The sequence below is a fragment of the Falco naumanni genome, chromosome 8, assembly GCF_017639655.2.
Source record: "Falco naumanni isolate bFalNau1 chromosome 8, bFalNau1.pat, whole genome shotgun sequence".
Lineage (NCBI taxonomy): Eukaryota > Metazoa > Chordata > Aves > Falconiformes > Falconidae > Falco > Falco naumanni.
The window spans coordinates 7,108,890-7,123,149 of record NC_054061.1 but is presented as its reverse complement, the minus strand read 5'-3'; the positions used below and the strand labels follow the sequence as shown (position 1 = coordinate 7,123,149).

General features: G+C 54.0%; 1 protein-coding gene across 2 annotated transcripts; it reads left to right on the top strand.

The window, feature by feature from the left end:
- Positions 1 to 1,214: 1,214 nt before the first annotated feature.
- SPARC (secreted protein acidic and cysteine rich) lies at positions 1,215 to 11,884 on the top strand. 2 transcript variants are annotated; one of them, XM_040604450.1, is made up of 10 exons: positions 1,215 to 1,347; positions 7,405 to 7,474; positions 7,692 to 7,742; positions 7,914 to 7,998; positions 8,420 to 8,541; positions 8,785 to 8,905; positions 9,092 to 9,225; positions 9,397 to 9,545; positions 10,242 to 10,390; positions 10,567 to 11,884. In XM_040604450.1, the coding sequence occupies exons 2-10, from the start codon at positions 7,418 to 7,420 to the stop codon at positions 10,593 to 10,595; spliced, it is 897 nt and encodes a 298-aa protein (XP_040460384.1). In that variant the 5' UTR covers positions 1,215 to 1,347; positions 7,405 to 7,417; the 3' UTR covers positions 10,596 to 11,884. The 2 variants fall into 2 exon arrangements, with proteins under 2 accessions (XP_040460384.1, XP_040460385.1); XM_040604451.1 differs by lacking the exon at positions 1,215 to 1,347 and adding an exon at positions 2,008 to 2,097.
- The last annotated feature ends 2,376 nt before the right edge of the window (positions 11,885 to 14,260 follow it).

Below are 14,260 nucleotides of genomic sequence, written 5' to 3'. Positions count from 1 at the left end.
GGGTGTCCTTCACCCAGCACCTGCAATCAAACTGATGGTGCCCAGATGACTTGTCCTTAACCCTGTGGGTTACATGAGCCACCAGCTTTCCAGCAGCCCCTGGGGAGCAACCTTGCATTGCCCTGGACAGGGTGAGGGTTGGTGCCACAGGTGGATCACAAGCCACAAAGAGCTGAACTATCTGCAGTGCTCAGGACAGCCCTGTATGTCATGGAGACATTCTTCAGGGATGCGCAAATTCACGCAGTTTGACAGCCTCTCCTTTTGGCTGCTGGTTTTACTTTGCAATGCAGTACCATGTCCATGCTGGTGCATAAAGGTGTGCTGCCTGGTTCTGCCAGGGGAGAAGATGAACCTTAAATCCTCTCAGTCATGGTGAGATGCAAGCACAGGGGAGCTGGGTTGTCACCCTGAGCATAGAGAGGAACAGATGGGAAAAGTCAACTCCAAACAGCTTTGCTGTCTCTCTGTCCCTGGCTGGGCAGCTGCTCCAGCTGAGTTACGATCTGTAAGGTCAAAGTATTTAATGATGTGTCTGAAGAGACCATCAGATTCAACTGACCAGCAGTTCTCACTGTGGGTTTTGCTCAATCAGTCCAGATCTGCTGGACAATAACCACAGCAGAGAGACCAATCTGCTGAGAACCGCATCTACCAGCCCAGCATTTCTCTGCCTAATTGGAGCATATTTCAGACATGTCATAACTCTCCACATTCTCTGGCTCATTCTTTCCTCTCCCCCTCCACAAGGCAGCAGTGTTAGGAAAGGGGATGGGGAGTGAGGCACTCTCCTGTCATCCCCTGCATCCCCCTGAGGATGAAAAACACCAGCTCAGGGGCTGAACTACCCCGCTGTGAAATGATAGCATTCAACATTTGAAATGCAGTAGACCAAGGTGCTGGGAGATGGACAAACCAAGCGGAGAGACGGTATTCCTCCCTGCTCCCCCAGGCTGTTAGTCTGAGAGAGCCAGGGAACTGACAAGCTCATTGCAGCAGTGCAGGCAGCTGCTGTGTCACTGTCTCTGCTGGGAAGGTCGCGCTGGGGGCTGAGCTCTCCCTGCGAGAGACCCCCTTGATCTCCAGCCCCGCTTGATTTCTCTGGTCTATCCTTTGGACCCAGGCTGTGCCTCAGTCTGTCTCTGGGGTGGGTGGGACTGCCCACTGGGGAGAGAGGGAGAGGAAGAGACCGATTTGGAAAGATAGCAAAGAGGAGGAGGAGGAGGAGAGGCAGCGGGAAACCCAGCCCACCCTTTGGCTTCCTGCTGCCTCCTTCTAAAACCTGCAGATTTCTCCAGCCCGTCCAAGCGCCTGAAGTTTCCTCAGCCCTGCTGCCGGGACTGCGAGGTATGGCCCGAGACCTTCACATTTGCCTTTGCTATTTCTCCTGGCATGGGGGTCCTGATAGCCCCACTCATGGGGGTCCCTGGGGCAGGAGCTGCCCTCCCAGCCTGGGGGGTGCACCCGGTGCTCAGCAATGCATCAGTTGGTGCGGGGAGGTGGGCGCTCCCTACCCCAACTGATGCACTTAGAGACCCCTCCTGACTTCTCTTTTTCCTCTTTGCAGCGTCTCTGCTCCTAAACTGCATCCCTTATTGTATTTCACTGCCAGATTGCTAGCTTTAACACTTTGGTGGCATCTGTAAAGGTTTAACCTGCCCCATTTTTTCTCTCTCCCCGCTTTTTTCCCTCTGGGTTTCCAGTTGTGGGATATTTCCTTAGCAAGATGCATGAGACCAATGTCTGGGGACATCAAACCAACCTGCAGAGCAAATCAGATCTAGTTACAAACCAGTCCCGATTACAGCCAGCCTGAGGTGTGTTGGCAAGTGGTGTTTTACTCACCAGATAATCTAGATGAAGAACAAAAGAGCTGTCGACTTCATCTCAGCATTTTTATGTTTTCCAGTACAGCCACTCTTATTTCTTCTAAAAAAAAAAAAAAAAAAAAAAAAAAAGACACTTGGCTTTTTGTTCCAAGCAGACTTTGAAACGGTTTCAAGTCCTGCTGCCCTGGTTTGCTTAACTCCAGCTGATCAACTGCTAGAGAGACAGAGGTTGCAGGAGAGCAGGAACAAAGCTCTTTTTGGTTTTTTTGTAAGTTTTAAGAACCTGGGCTCAGTCATGCACAATTTGAGGTCCACACAGATAGAGCCGAGGACTTGTTTCCTTTAAAGGCAGCCGCTGTCCTTCCCGTCCCGGTGACGTGCATGGCAGTCTAACTCTGCTCTTTGTGCCCCTCATCTAAGAAAGCTCCACTCTGTTACATGCAGCCAAGAAAAGGAAACTTAACGGGATGGGAGCTGAATTCCCACCCAAACCAAAAGGCAACAGTTTCAAGTTGGAGTGAAATCAGGGGCACCGGGAAGGTCGCCAGTACTCCGAGTCCTCCACCGACTTGAAACAGCCCAAAACCTCAGCAACCCTCCAAAAGCACAGAAGTACGTTGCAGCCGTTTGTCAGGGTCGATCAGGCGACTTTTGAGTGGAAATAAAAGGTTGTTGCGTTCAGCGCCGCAGTTAAAGCCAAGCTATTGTCTGCCACATAGGCAGGAGCAGGGATGCGGGTGGCGTTGGGAGGGGAAGAGGAGAAATAAACTTTTCAAACTTTTTTTTCAAGCCCCTCCTTCCAACAATCCTCTGCTCTTCCATGACTCAGCCCCAGAGGAATGTCGGCTCCCATGGAAACCCTTTCTGGGTCCTCTGGTCGGAGGGATGGCCGGGGCTGTTATCGCTGCAGTGGCTGTGGCAGGGCAAGTCCAGGGAATGCTTTGAAGATGGTTTGCATTTCTGTAGAATATTTAGTGGACAGTTTCTTCTCTCCCTCCTCTCATGGAGCTATGCAGGATCAGCTTGCTGTATCCCCCGGGAGCCAGAGGGACCGCTTCCACCTGGCACAGAAGTATCCAGGCTGCTTTTGGCACTGCCCTGCGTCCAATGCAAACAAAAGGAAAAGCTCAGACAGGACACAAAAATGCTGTATCACCTGTCCTTCCCACTGAGGTCTGCAAAGGGCTCATCGGTTTGCAGCCCAGGTCTCATCCAGGCATTTTTCCTGGTACTAATTTAAGTGTTTCCCATTAGGGATGCTATTTGCAACCTAGACAAACGGTGACAGCTTCAAGCCAGAGCACAACTGTAGCGGCATGTGGGCTCCTGCCCTTATCAATAAGCCCTGTAAGATCTGGAGCATTTATAAGTGCAATCAGACCTGCTCGACTCCCTGCAGGGGAAATGGGTTAATACAGCATCGTGGTGTACGCGTGTCTTTAGTGGCTCTGCAGGGACAGATGTGGTAGATCGTTTTTTTCCCCTGTGTTTTACTTGGAGTGTGTAAGTATATGCATGAGCTAAAGGGAATTCCATTTCATCCAAACCTAGCTCAGCTTTCTGAGCCTGCATGCTGCATGTGAGGGGACTGTGCAGGCGGCTGGAGCCAGGCTGGTTTCTGCCCAGTCCCCTGCTCCTGCCCTGCTTGCCTGGGACCCAGCGCAGCTACAGCACATCTGGGTGAGCCAGCACTCCCAGCAGCATGGCCTGGACATGCAGGGACCTGTTACAGCAGGGAGCTTTATGGGGACTCACACAAACAACTCTGACTTCAAATCAAATTTTAGCCCTGGAGCAGCTGCCTGAGTAAAGCACAGAGGGTCTTGCTTGCACAGGGGGGTCAGGGCCAGGCAGCGGGGTCACAGCCCTCGCCTGGTGTCTCTGTGGTGGCTGCACTTGGTCACCCATCTGCACCTTGAGAACTATGGCCCGCGGTGGGGGTTGTAGGCAGAAGGTTTTTCTGGGCTGGTCCTGCCTTTACAGTCAGTCAGAGGTGCTGGGGCACATCAGACGCTGCAGAGCTCGGAAGAGCCATGAGCAGACGGGGGGTGGGTGCGGGAGACCCTGTCACGCGGGCTGGCTGCCTGCGGTGAGGCTGGGCTGGGGTGCAAGTGGGACACCGAGCCACGGGAAGGTTTTTGCCCAACGATGACCCACTCCTGCTCTCCACTGCTGGTGGTGGGAGCAGGCCCCTCGCCTGGGTTAGCAGTGGAGGCAGCTGGGGTTACCTCGGGGAGGAGCTGTCAAAGTGGCCACGCAGAGACTCCTCCCCACACTGACGTGGCATCCCAAAGGGCTTATGCAACACTGGCCAGGGCCAGTGCCACATGGGCCACACTCCACCACCCACAGACCCTCCACCAAAGGCTGCACCCACAAGGCTGCACCCTTGTCCTCCCCCAGACCACAACGGCCCCCAGGCTGGGCAGGAGGAGACGAAAGGGACCCACAGAACCCAGTGGCACAGACTCTCCTCCGCACATCACTGCGGGACATCCTCCCCAGCAGGAGAAACTTATGATGATGCTACAGGACTGGGGGGAGGGTGGTAAACAGTTTGCCAGAGTAGCCTGCCTTTAATTTATGGAGATGCTGAGGGTCGGTCTCAGACCTCTCCACACCCCATGGTTCTCTTGTTATGGACATTTCTGCAAAATACAATGAGCAGCCAGTGCTAAGGGACAGCCTGGGCCATGCTAGAAAGGTGAACCACTGAGAGGGGTTTATGGGAGCCACAAGACTTTACACAGCAACAGGGAGCTAAAGTCCCCACTTAGGATGCAAGTGGGGTCAAGTGCTAGAAGGGCAGTGCAGGCCATGGGTCCTGCAGCCCATGGGTGCCTGGCTGCCTTCTGCATCATTAGCAGTAAGGAGGGCAGGCCTGAGGAGGGGATGGGACTATGGAAGCTTTTTTTACTGTATATTCAATAGCCCTCTCCATGCCCATGACGCGCTGCTTTCCAGCACCTTGTAAAGTGCTGGCTTCTGTTGATTCCTTTAGGATACAGAAAGGTGTAAGTCCCTGCTTGCTAAAGTCTCTTTCCCAGTCCTGCCTTCCTCTGTTCCAAATGACCCCTTGCTCTGCCCCTCACATTGTCCTCTGCCCTCCATGGGGCTCTCGCAGAGCAGTGCCAGGCATTCCCAGTGCAGGGCCCCTCACAGGGATCCTCCCCAGCACCTCCATCTGTGGGATGGATGCTAAGCTCATGGTATGGCCCAGCTGCCAGCTCCTAAGAGCATGATCTTGGGCAGCCAGACCATGGTGGGTGCACAAGAAAGGAGACATGCACCATGGGTCAGGCCCTTCTGCCAGAGCAGCTCTGTTCACAGGGCTCCTGAGCTGTTATTTCAGAATTTTTGGCCACCAGGCATTCAGGAAAGACCATGCCTTTGCAAAGACCCAGGGGCTCACAGACACTGCAATGTCCACTGTGCACAGACCCTGCCACCAGGAGGATGTTGTTTTTCAAATAAATTTGTTTTCCCATCTCTGGTGTGAGACAGCTCTGCAGAGGTTGTTTGCTCAGACTCTTTTGCGCTCCTTCTGCCTCCAAACACAACACTGGCAGCTCTGACTGTCTGCTGGCTCCTAGCAAGTGTGTAATTCCCTGACCCCAGCTTACTGCATGCCCAGACTTTGAAATTCAGTGTTTTCTGGGGGCTTGGGGAAATGATCTGAGATGGCCTTGGTCTGAGGTTGAGTTCTCCTTAATGCTACCTTCCACATGTGCAAGCGCTGCCCCCTCCTCCAGGCTGGGCACTGCCATGTTTCTGCCCAGCGAGCATCACTGAACTTCAGAGATTCTTCCAAAGCAAACAAGCCCCTTGGGAGAAGCCCAGGAGGAGTCTTTACAAGCCAGGGAATGGCAGCAAGGGAGGAGATGGCCAGATTCACCAGTACTTTTCCATCTCCCCTCCTTCCCCCCTGCCACAAACCACCCCTCCAGAAGTGAAGAACCAGTGAGTGATCTCTCCTGGCAAATGTCGGAAGAGCTCTCGGCAGCCTCCAGAGCAAATAAAGGCAAGGGGAAGGGACAGCATGTACCCAGTGGGAGAGGAGGGAGCTGCTCAGCTGCAGCCTGGCCAGAGCAAGGGGGCTCATCCACCCCCTCCTCAGGGTCCTCCATCCCACCATGGCAGCTAACCCCACCACCCGGTGCTCCCAGCCTTCCCACGTCCCTGGGAAGCTGCCCTGTGTGCCCTGACACCTATTTTGCACGGGCACCCTGCTGTGGCTGGGTTAGTGCTGAGATTGGAAGGAGGGTTTCAGCCTCTGCATGGCCAAACCTTGCTAAATCAGAAAGCCCAGCCCAGCCTGGCTGGTGCCCTGGCAGCACAGCGTTGGGGTGGTTTATACCCGGAGAGCTGCCATGGACGGGGAGGAAGCAAAAGGATGCACTGGCAAATTAGCTATCCATCCTTGCTCGCTGGGAGGGAAGAAGACACCTTGTCCAACACTCTGTCCCAGCAAAGCCATCCACCCACCCAGCCGCAGGGAACTGGTGGGCTGTGGTGCCCCGGCCGTGCAGGTGGAGCGGAGGAGGGTGAGCAGAAGGGAGGCAGCGGAAGCTCTGGCAGGGTGACAAGTCCCCTCGCTGGCAGGAGACAAACCAGGGGTGTTTCTCTCTCCCAGCAGGCGGAAGGGAACAGGCAGCCCTCGCTGTCAGGAGTGGGATGCCACTGGCATATTAAGTGGCTAGCTGAGCTCCTATCTGCCCTCACACAGAGAGGCTCAATCCTGCCAAACAGGAACCAGGGGGGACAAGGACAGGCCAATTTCACCAGCTGCGCTCCCCTTCTGGCTTGCATCGTGGCTGGTGTTAGCTGGGCTGCCTGGCTCACTCATCATATAGAGTCCCTGCAACAGCCCAGATCAGGAGGGTGCAAAGGGCTTATCCTCCAGGAGCTCATCTCCTGGCAGGACACAACCCCAAAGAAGCATCTTGGATCCCTCAAACCCAGTCTTGGGACCATCAGATCTGAGCAGGGAAGGGAAAAACTATAGTAGAGACACCAACATTTGGGGGTGCTGGGGATCAGGGACTGGTCTTTGATACTCCTAGAAATGCCTGCGTCCATGTGGGAAGGGTTTTCCTAAAGGATTTAATTCTAAAGCACCTCATCTCACCGTCTGTTATCTCTTTCCTTCCTCCACTCCCATTTTCCCTCTGAATGACAAATAAAATGGTAGAGTTCCATTGCTTGTACCTGGGGCTCATATCAGGGGCTTTTAACATGAAAAAACTCCACTTTTTGGTCCAAAAGACCTGTGAAGCAAAGGGGAGCTGCTATTTTGACTGTGATTTTTCGCAAGGCATCCAGTAAAGCAACAGAAATCTAAACCCCCCACCATCCCATTTTGCAAAATCAAAAGAATTTGTCTTGGAAACATGATTTGGCTTAAGGTTTTGGCTAGAAAAGTCAGCATGTGGGTCTGTAATATTGAACAGACTAGGCAGGAAACAAAGAGAACACCCTTTTCTAAGTGTCTGCCTGCCAGTGTGAGCTCAGCCCGGAGCCGAGCGGCACACAGCAGCCTCCTTCCTCATCCCTCCTTTTCCTCTCCTTTATTCAGGGTCTGCTGAAAGATGAGGGCCTGGATTCTTTTCCTTCTCTGCCTGGCAGGCAAAGCCCTGGCAGCTCCGGTAAGTACAGGAGACAATGGAGCCTCTCTGCTGTCAGGGATGTCCATCCCATGTATATCTGATGGGGATTTTCTTTTATAACAAATAAAACCCTGAGGGATGGGGGGGAGCAAGGCAGGGAGGAAACCCAAGAGTGACCCTACCACCTGTCGCAGAGGGTCACCCGTTGGGACCGTCCTCCCCATGGGCCCCAGCTCATGGTCATTTTCCCCTGCAGCAGGAGGCTCTGCCTGACGAGACGGAGGTCATTGAAGATCCCACCACAGAGGTAGGTGACTCTGCTCCTCCCCATCTCCCATCCCTCGCAGCACCCACCGCTCTGGGAAGAGCAACTCCAGAGCATGGGGGAGAAGGGGTGATAGGGGGGCTGCTTTTCCCCCCAGGAGCTGGGGCAGAGCTCTTTGTGAACCCCCACGAGAAACACTGACCTCTTTTGCAGGAGCCCGTGGGGGCTAACCCCGTCCAGGTGGAGGTGGGAGAGTTCGAGGAACCCACAGAGGATGTAGAGGAGATTGTCGCAGAGAGTAAGTCATTCTTCCCTGCCCTCCAGCACGCAGAGACATTGTCCCTTCCCTGCGTGGAGGAGCTTTAGCCACACCAAACAGTGAGGGACTTCCTTGGGAAGGGCTGTAGCACAAGGACGATGCCAACCTGGATGCACACTGAAAAGCAAAAGAGGTGCATGGCCTCATCCCAGCACTGGATTCTCTGTAAGCCCTTTCTGCAACAGAAAAGCCATTGTTTTGTGTGGCTATAGAAAGGAGCCCAGGATTAGCCTAAGGGCTAATGTGGACTTCTAGAAACCCTCACATCTTCCCAGTACAAGAGATACTCAGGGCTGCCTCTGGTGAAGTCTCTGTCTTCCCTCTGTGCTGAGATGCCCCAGGCAGCTCGTGGGAGGTGAGGATGGGGCAGGCTCTGACTTTGCTCCCTGCCCTCTCCCAGACCCCTGCCAGAACCACCACTGCAAGCACGGCAAGGTGTGTGAGGTGGATGACAACAACTCACCCATGTGTGTGTGCCAGGACCCCGCCAGCTGCCCAGCCACCTCCGGCGTCTTTGAGAAGGTGAGGGCAGAAGCTGCTTGATGGACTGGAGTGGGGAGGGACCCCATAGGGGACATTGCCAGAAATGGTGGGGGAGACAGTCAGGGTGGCAAGGTCCCCATCTGGCCTCAGCCAAAGGTGACCAATGAGCCATTGTCCACCTCAGGAAACAAGCTGAACATCTCGTTTGGAGGCTCTCCCTGCTGACTCCCCAGCAAGCTGGGCTTTGCTGTCTCTCACACACCATCTCCCCATCCCATGCAGGTCTGTGGCACCGACAACAAGACCTATGACTCCTCCTGCCATTTCTTTGCCACCAAGTGCACCTTGGAGGGAACCAAGAAGGGACACAAGCTGCACCTGGACTACATCGGGCCTTGCAAATGTAAGTGAAGCCATTCCCTTAGACAAGGGGACCCCTAACCTGAGCACTGTCCCCTTGTCCATGGGCTGGGGAAGAGCAAAGGTCCAGGCAGGCTCAGGGCTGAGGTGGGAGGGCGCTGGGTCTGTGTGTCCAGGGTCTGGGGCTGCACATCCAGACGTTGCACTGACCACTGTGTGTGGCTTCCAGTCATCCCTGCCTGCCTGGACACAGAGCTGACTGAGTTCCCCCTGCGCATGCGGGACTGGCTCAAGAATGTGCTGATCACCCTGTATGAGCGCGATGAGGACAACAACCTGCTGACCGAGAAGCAGAAGCTCAAGGTGAGGGACTTGGGAGGGAGCCTAAGAGCTCACTCCGCCAGCGGAGCCCATCAAACAAGGGGAGCCCATCCAGAACAACCTGTGGTCACCCCATGTAAAGGCCCTCCCGGGGTCCCCCCTTGCACCCCATTCCCTTGCTGACAAGGTCTCCCTGGCCTCTCCTTATGACAGGTGAAGAAGATCCATGAGAACGAGAAGCGCCTGGAGGCTGGTGACCACACCGTGGAGTTACTGGCCCGTGACTTTGAGAAGAACTACAACATGTACATCTTCCCCGTTCACTGGCAGTTTGGGCAGCTGGACCAGCACCCCATCGATGGGTGAGTGTCAGCAGGGCAGGACGGGGGCCCTTGCCAGGACCCTCTCCTGCCCAAGGACCAGGGTGATTTGGTGGCAGAAGGTGTCAAGGCAGGCTGCAGATGTGACACAAGTGGGTGGCTGATGGCAGAGGCACAGACAAAGCCCTGTGGAGGGACAACCCCTGCACACATCTGGCAAGAGCCGGGGTAAACAGGGCCGGAGTACAGGCAGTTTTGCCTTCTGTAAACAGCTCTTCTGCAGAAAGAGGAGCCTCCCCCAGCCTCAGCTGCTCCCATAACCCTTGGGTGTGGAGTTTCTGTCTTCTCAGATTTACTGTCGTATGATAGCTCCCTAAAATATCCTAGTCCAAAGGCCTGAGGATAACTTCAGCAGCTGAAATAGCAGCTGCTGGCTTAGCTGTGAGCTGGAGATGAGCGTGAGAGCAATCACACACACAGACCCGTGGGGTGGGGGCAGCTGGCAAGGACCCCCAGCTGCTGGCTATTTTGTGACTAGCGCAGCCGGTTGCAAAAGCAGACACTAGTCCTTGACCTTCATGACACTCCATGGCCAATAACTGGGAGGGCACTGGGACAGCAGTCAAACCAGACAGAGAACTGGAGCCAGCATCCAGCACCTGGCAGAGCATCTCCCATCCCATGGGAGGGCAGCTGGTGCTGGCAGGCAGCACGCTGACCGTGCGGTCACCTCGGCAGGTACCTGTCCCACACTGAGCTGGCCCCCCTCCGTGCCCCCCTCATCCCCATGGAGCACTGCACCACCCGCTTCTTTGAGGCTTGTGACCTGGACAACGACAAGTACATCGCCCTGGAGGAGTGGGCCAGCTGCTTCGGCATTAAGGAGCGTAAGTACTGAGTGGGGAAGGAAGGGGGTGGAGAGGACACTGAAAAGCCCCCCCAAAGCCCCCACACATGATGAAGCCATGCATTACAGCTGGTCCTGGGGAGGGGTATTGCGGGAGCAGTGGGACCCTGGCAGCATCTACCTCCTAACCTTGTCTCTCTCTTTTTCCTTCCACAGAGGACATAGACAAGGATCTTGTGATCTAAACCCCCAGCTTCCTTCTCTGCTGCCAACTTTGTCTTGTTTTAACCTTCCCACTTCCTTTGGTTTTTAAACCGCTTTTGTTTTGTTTTGTTTTTCCCTGGGAACAAGGTGCTAACATAGATCTAAACATATGTAGTGATGGTGCTAAGAGAAATAACAGTCCTCGTTCATAGCCTAATTATTACCACTAGATTATTCACTCAGCTGTTTCCACAAGCTCTTACCAGCCCTTTCTCTCTCCAACATCTCTCTACCATTGACTGACCCTGTTCCTGTCCTAAATATCCGCTCTGTCTCAGTATCCGCTCTCGGATCGACTTCTCTTAACTTCTTACTAACAGCACGTTCTTGGACACGCCAGCGCAGACGCAAAGACCTCCCAGCTGATTGACTGTCCCCAGTTACAGACCGCCAGCAAGGGAGGGCAGAGCCAGAGGATGTAGGAGGATGGGGCTTTTCGAGCAGAGCAGCTGTGGATGACACTGCAGTCACCCAGCTCATGGTAGGGGGGGACGGAGAGGGGTGACTGACCTAGAGTGGCAGGATTTTGTTTTCCTTTTTCTTTTTTTCATTCCCAGGGCTTGAATTTAACAATCATTGGGCACAAAAGAAAGGGGCTAATCAAACAAACGGATAGGAAAGTGCACAAAATTTACAACAAATTAAGATGAAATGCATCCCATCCTGTAAAATCCCCTCAAAAAAAAATAAAGGTTTGAAAGTGCTACATGCTTTACCGTTGCTCAATGACCGTTGTGTTTTCTGTGCTGCAAAGGGAGACTCGTCGCCTGTTCCCCCGGGGTGCGGGTGGCTGACCTTGCTGTAGCAATTCTGCTGTAGCTGAAACAAAGCTCTTGGCTCTCTCCAAATCACTTGTGTGCCCTTGAGCACTTCCCACCTGTGCCTTGGTCGTGCTTAAATTCCAGCCCTGCTCTCCCAGGGAAGCTGTGTCAGTCTTGGAAGGGATATTTCTGCTCAGAAAGAGGCGTGCTTACCACATGCTCAAGGGAAAGGCTGTAATATTTTTTTTTCATGTTGTGGATTTTGGGGTTTAAGGGATGGGCGGGAGGGAAGGGAGAAGGTGTTTGGATTTTGCTTTATACAGAGGGTCTTGACAGGAGCGAAGGGATGGTTAAGTCTCACAGGCTGAGAACTCTTTTTTTTTTTTTACCTTTGAATGTTTCCTGTGCCTTATATTATTAAATTCCTGCCACAGTGTGAGCAACCTGATGAGTCTCTGTAATAAAAAATACTGATTTGAAACACTGACAATAAACAAGCTTGCAACGTTCCTCTGTTTTGTCCCATCCCAATGAGGGGGATTGCACACACATCACCAACTTCACACATGTGTTCAAGGTACAACACAGGCATCCCAACCCCAGGGAAGAGTCTGGTCCAAAGTAAGCTGAGGTGCTTCAGCCAGTTACAGCCCGTCACCTCATTCATCAGGGCTCCTTGGGGATATTGTTCCAACGGGCTCATTGGAGTCTATCAGATGGGTGATGCGAGGGCAGATGGAGCTGGAGCGATGCAGGCAGACAGGGTCACTGCAGCAGCCAGCACAGACACTCACATGGGTCTAAGGCCTTTGCTTTCACGAGCAATAAAATCCCTGGGAAAGGCAAAAAGGCACAACAGTAGAAAAATAAACACTGCCATTTGCATGAGCTAAAAATACCCACGTTGCAAGAGCTCTGGTTAAGCTGTGAGGTCCCCCGGTTAACAGTCCCTTGCTGGATGTGCTCCAGGCGCAGCTGTAGGGTCAGATCCTGCACAGGGTCAGTCCTGGCTGCAGAGCCCTGGGCAGGTCCCATCGGGGACGGTCACTTTGCAGATGCTTTGCCAAGCCATTTGAACCCAGTGGGAAAGCTGATGCCCAGAGGGACCGGCTGAAGGAAGGTTTTTCACCCCTGCCTGGAACCCCAGGGCTCATTGCACCCAGCCATGCTGCTTTCTGAGCTGTCAGGCAAACGGGGGGGTTCTCAATGGAGACACAGCGAATGCCTCCCCAGCTCAGGGACTGCTACTGCAATTTGGCAGACATGGCACAGTGAGGGGCACCACTGTCCATGCCCCCCACCTGCAAGATCCAGCTGGCTGCAGCAGGCATCGGCTGCCGAACCACCTCCAGGTCAGGAGAGCTGGCAAGAGAGGATTTGGGCAGGGGGGAGGACGGAGAGACAGGTGGAGCCTGGAGGAGATCGTCCACCCTGTGCAAACCCGCTTTCCAGTCGTTCCCTCTCCGCCAGAAACTCCCACTCACGTTCCTCTGCCAAGACACAGCCACATTCCTCCCAGCTCCAGCCCTCCCCATCAGCGCCAGCGGACAGACACCGGCAGCTTCACTCCCATGCAAGGGAAAGTTTTCCAGCCCTCCGCTCCTCTGCCTGGCTCCCTTGGGCAGGAATCGGCTCTAAATCACAGCAGGTGCCACCAGGAGAGCTGGTTGTCACAGCTCAGGAAGGTGAAGGGATCCATCTCTGAGGCCATGTCCCATCCCAGGGGACAATACTCATGTCCCAGCAGTCTGGTGGATCCCAAAGGATCCAGCTACTCAGCACTATTATAAGTACAGCTGTCTTGGCTTTAGCTGAGCATCAAAGTGAGCTCAGGAGGTTGCAGCTGGGCCTCCCTTAACCCTTCAAAGGTCACAGCCTGAAGCATCGAGTGGCTGGAATTTCACTGCCTTGGGGCAAATGCCATACATGGGGTTACATCAGGACTCAAGAAATAAACTGGCCTTTTGAAGCTTTCAGACCCACACGGTCAGCAAGGGTAGAACAGAACAGCTCTTTCCCTGTTACAGCCGAAATCGAGCCTTCCAGTGCCTGCACGGCAGAAAAGAAACTCGCCTGTACTTTCCAAGTGGAAATTCTCCTTGTGGTTAGTGCTGACTGAGGACACAGTTTGCAAACTTGAAAAAAAAAGAAAACAGGAAAATAACGGAGAGATCCGAATCCAACACCAGCCTGACACAAGCACAACCTGACCTGAGTGCTTCAGTGCATCTTCAGGCAGAGGTGGTTAATTTTGCTGTAGTTACTCAGGGCGACACCACAGAGCATCTCACTGAGCATCATCCTGCATTCAACAGGGAAAAGATGGGAAAGACAAGGATTCATGGAGATTAGTGCTTTGCTGTCTGTTTTCCTGACCTTTCCTTTTACAAAAGAAACAAACGGTGGCATACATGCTGCATTAGGGTTTGTGGCTTAAATATTCCAAATGCAGGCGATGCAAAAAGGTGACAAGCCAGGATCAGTGTGACCACTGCAGTCACACTCCTGCAGACAGCCTGGGCTCCCAGGCTCCCTGTCTGCCAGGTGTAGCTGCACCCAGGGATGCTTCTGCTCTAGCTAATGGTGCCACTGGAAACCCACGGGATGAAACCCATCCTGCGACACGTGTGAAGGCTGGCATTTCACACAGACTCCAGCCTCAGTTAAAATGAGTTCTGCGAAGGAAGGTCGAGCCACACAGCTGCGGGCTTTGGGCCATACTGAGCTGACCCGTGGTGGTGGGGCTGGTGGTGTGACTGTTCCTGGCAACAGGTATCTCACAGCGGTTCAAGCACACCCAGAGTCGCTGGTGCTGTGGGATCCCATCATGACCCGCTGGGTCTGGCACGGGGGTCCCCCAGCGCTGGGCAGGGATGGTGCCAGGA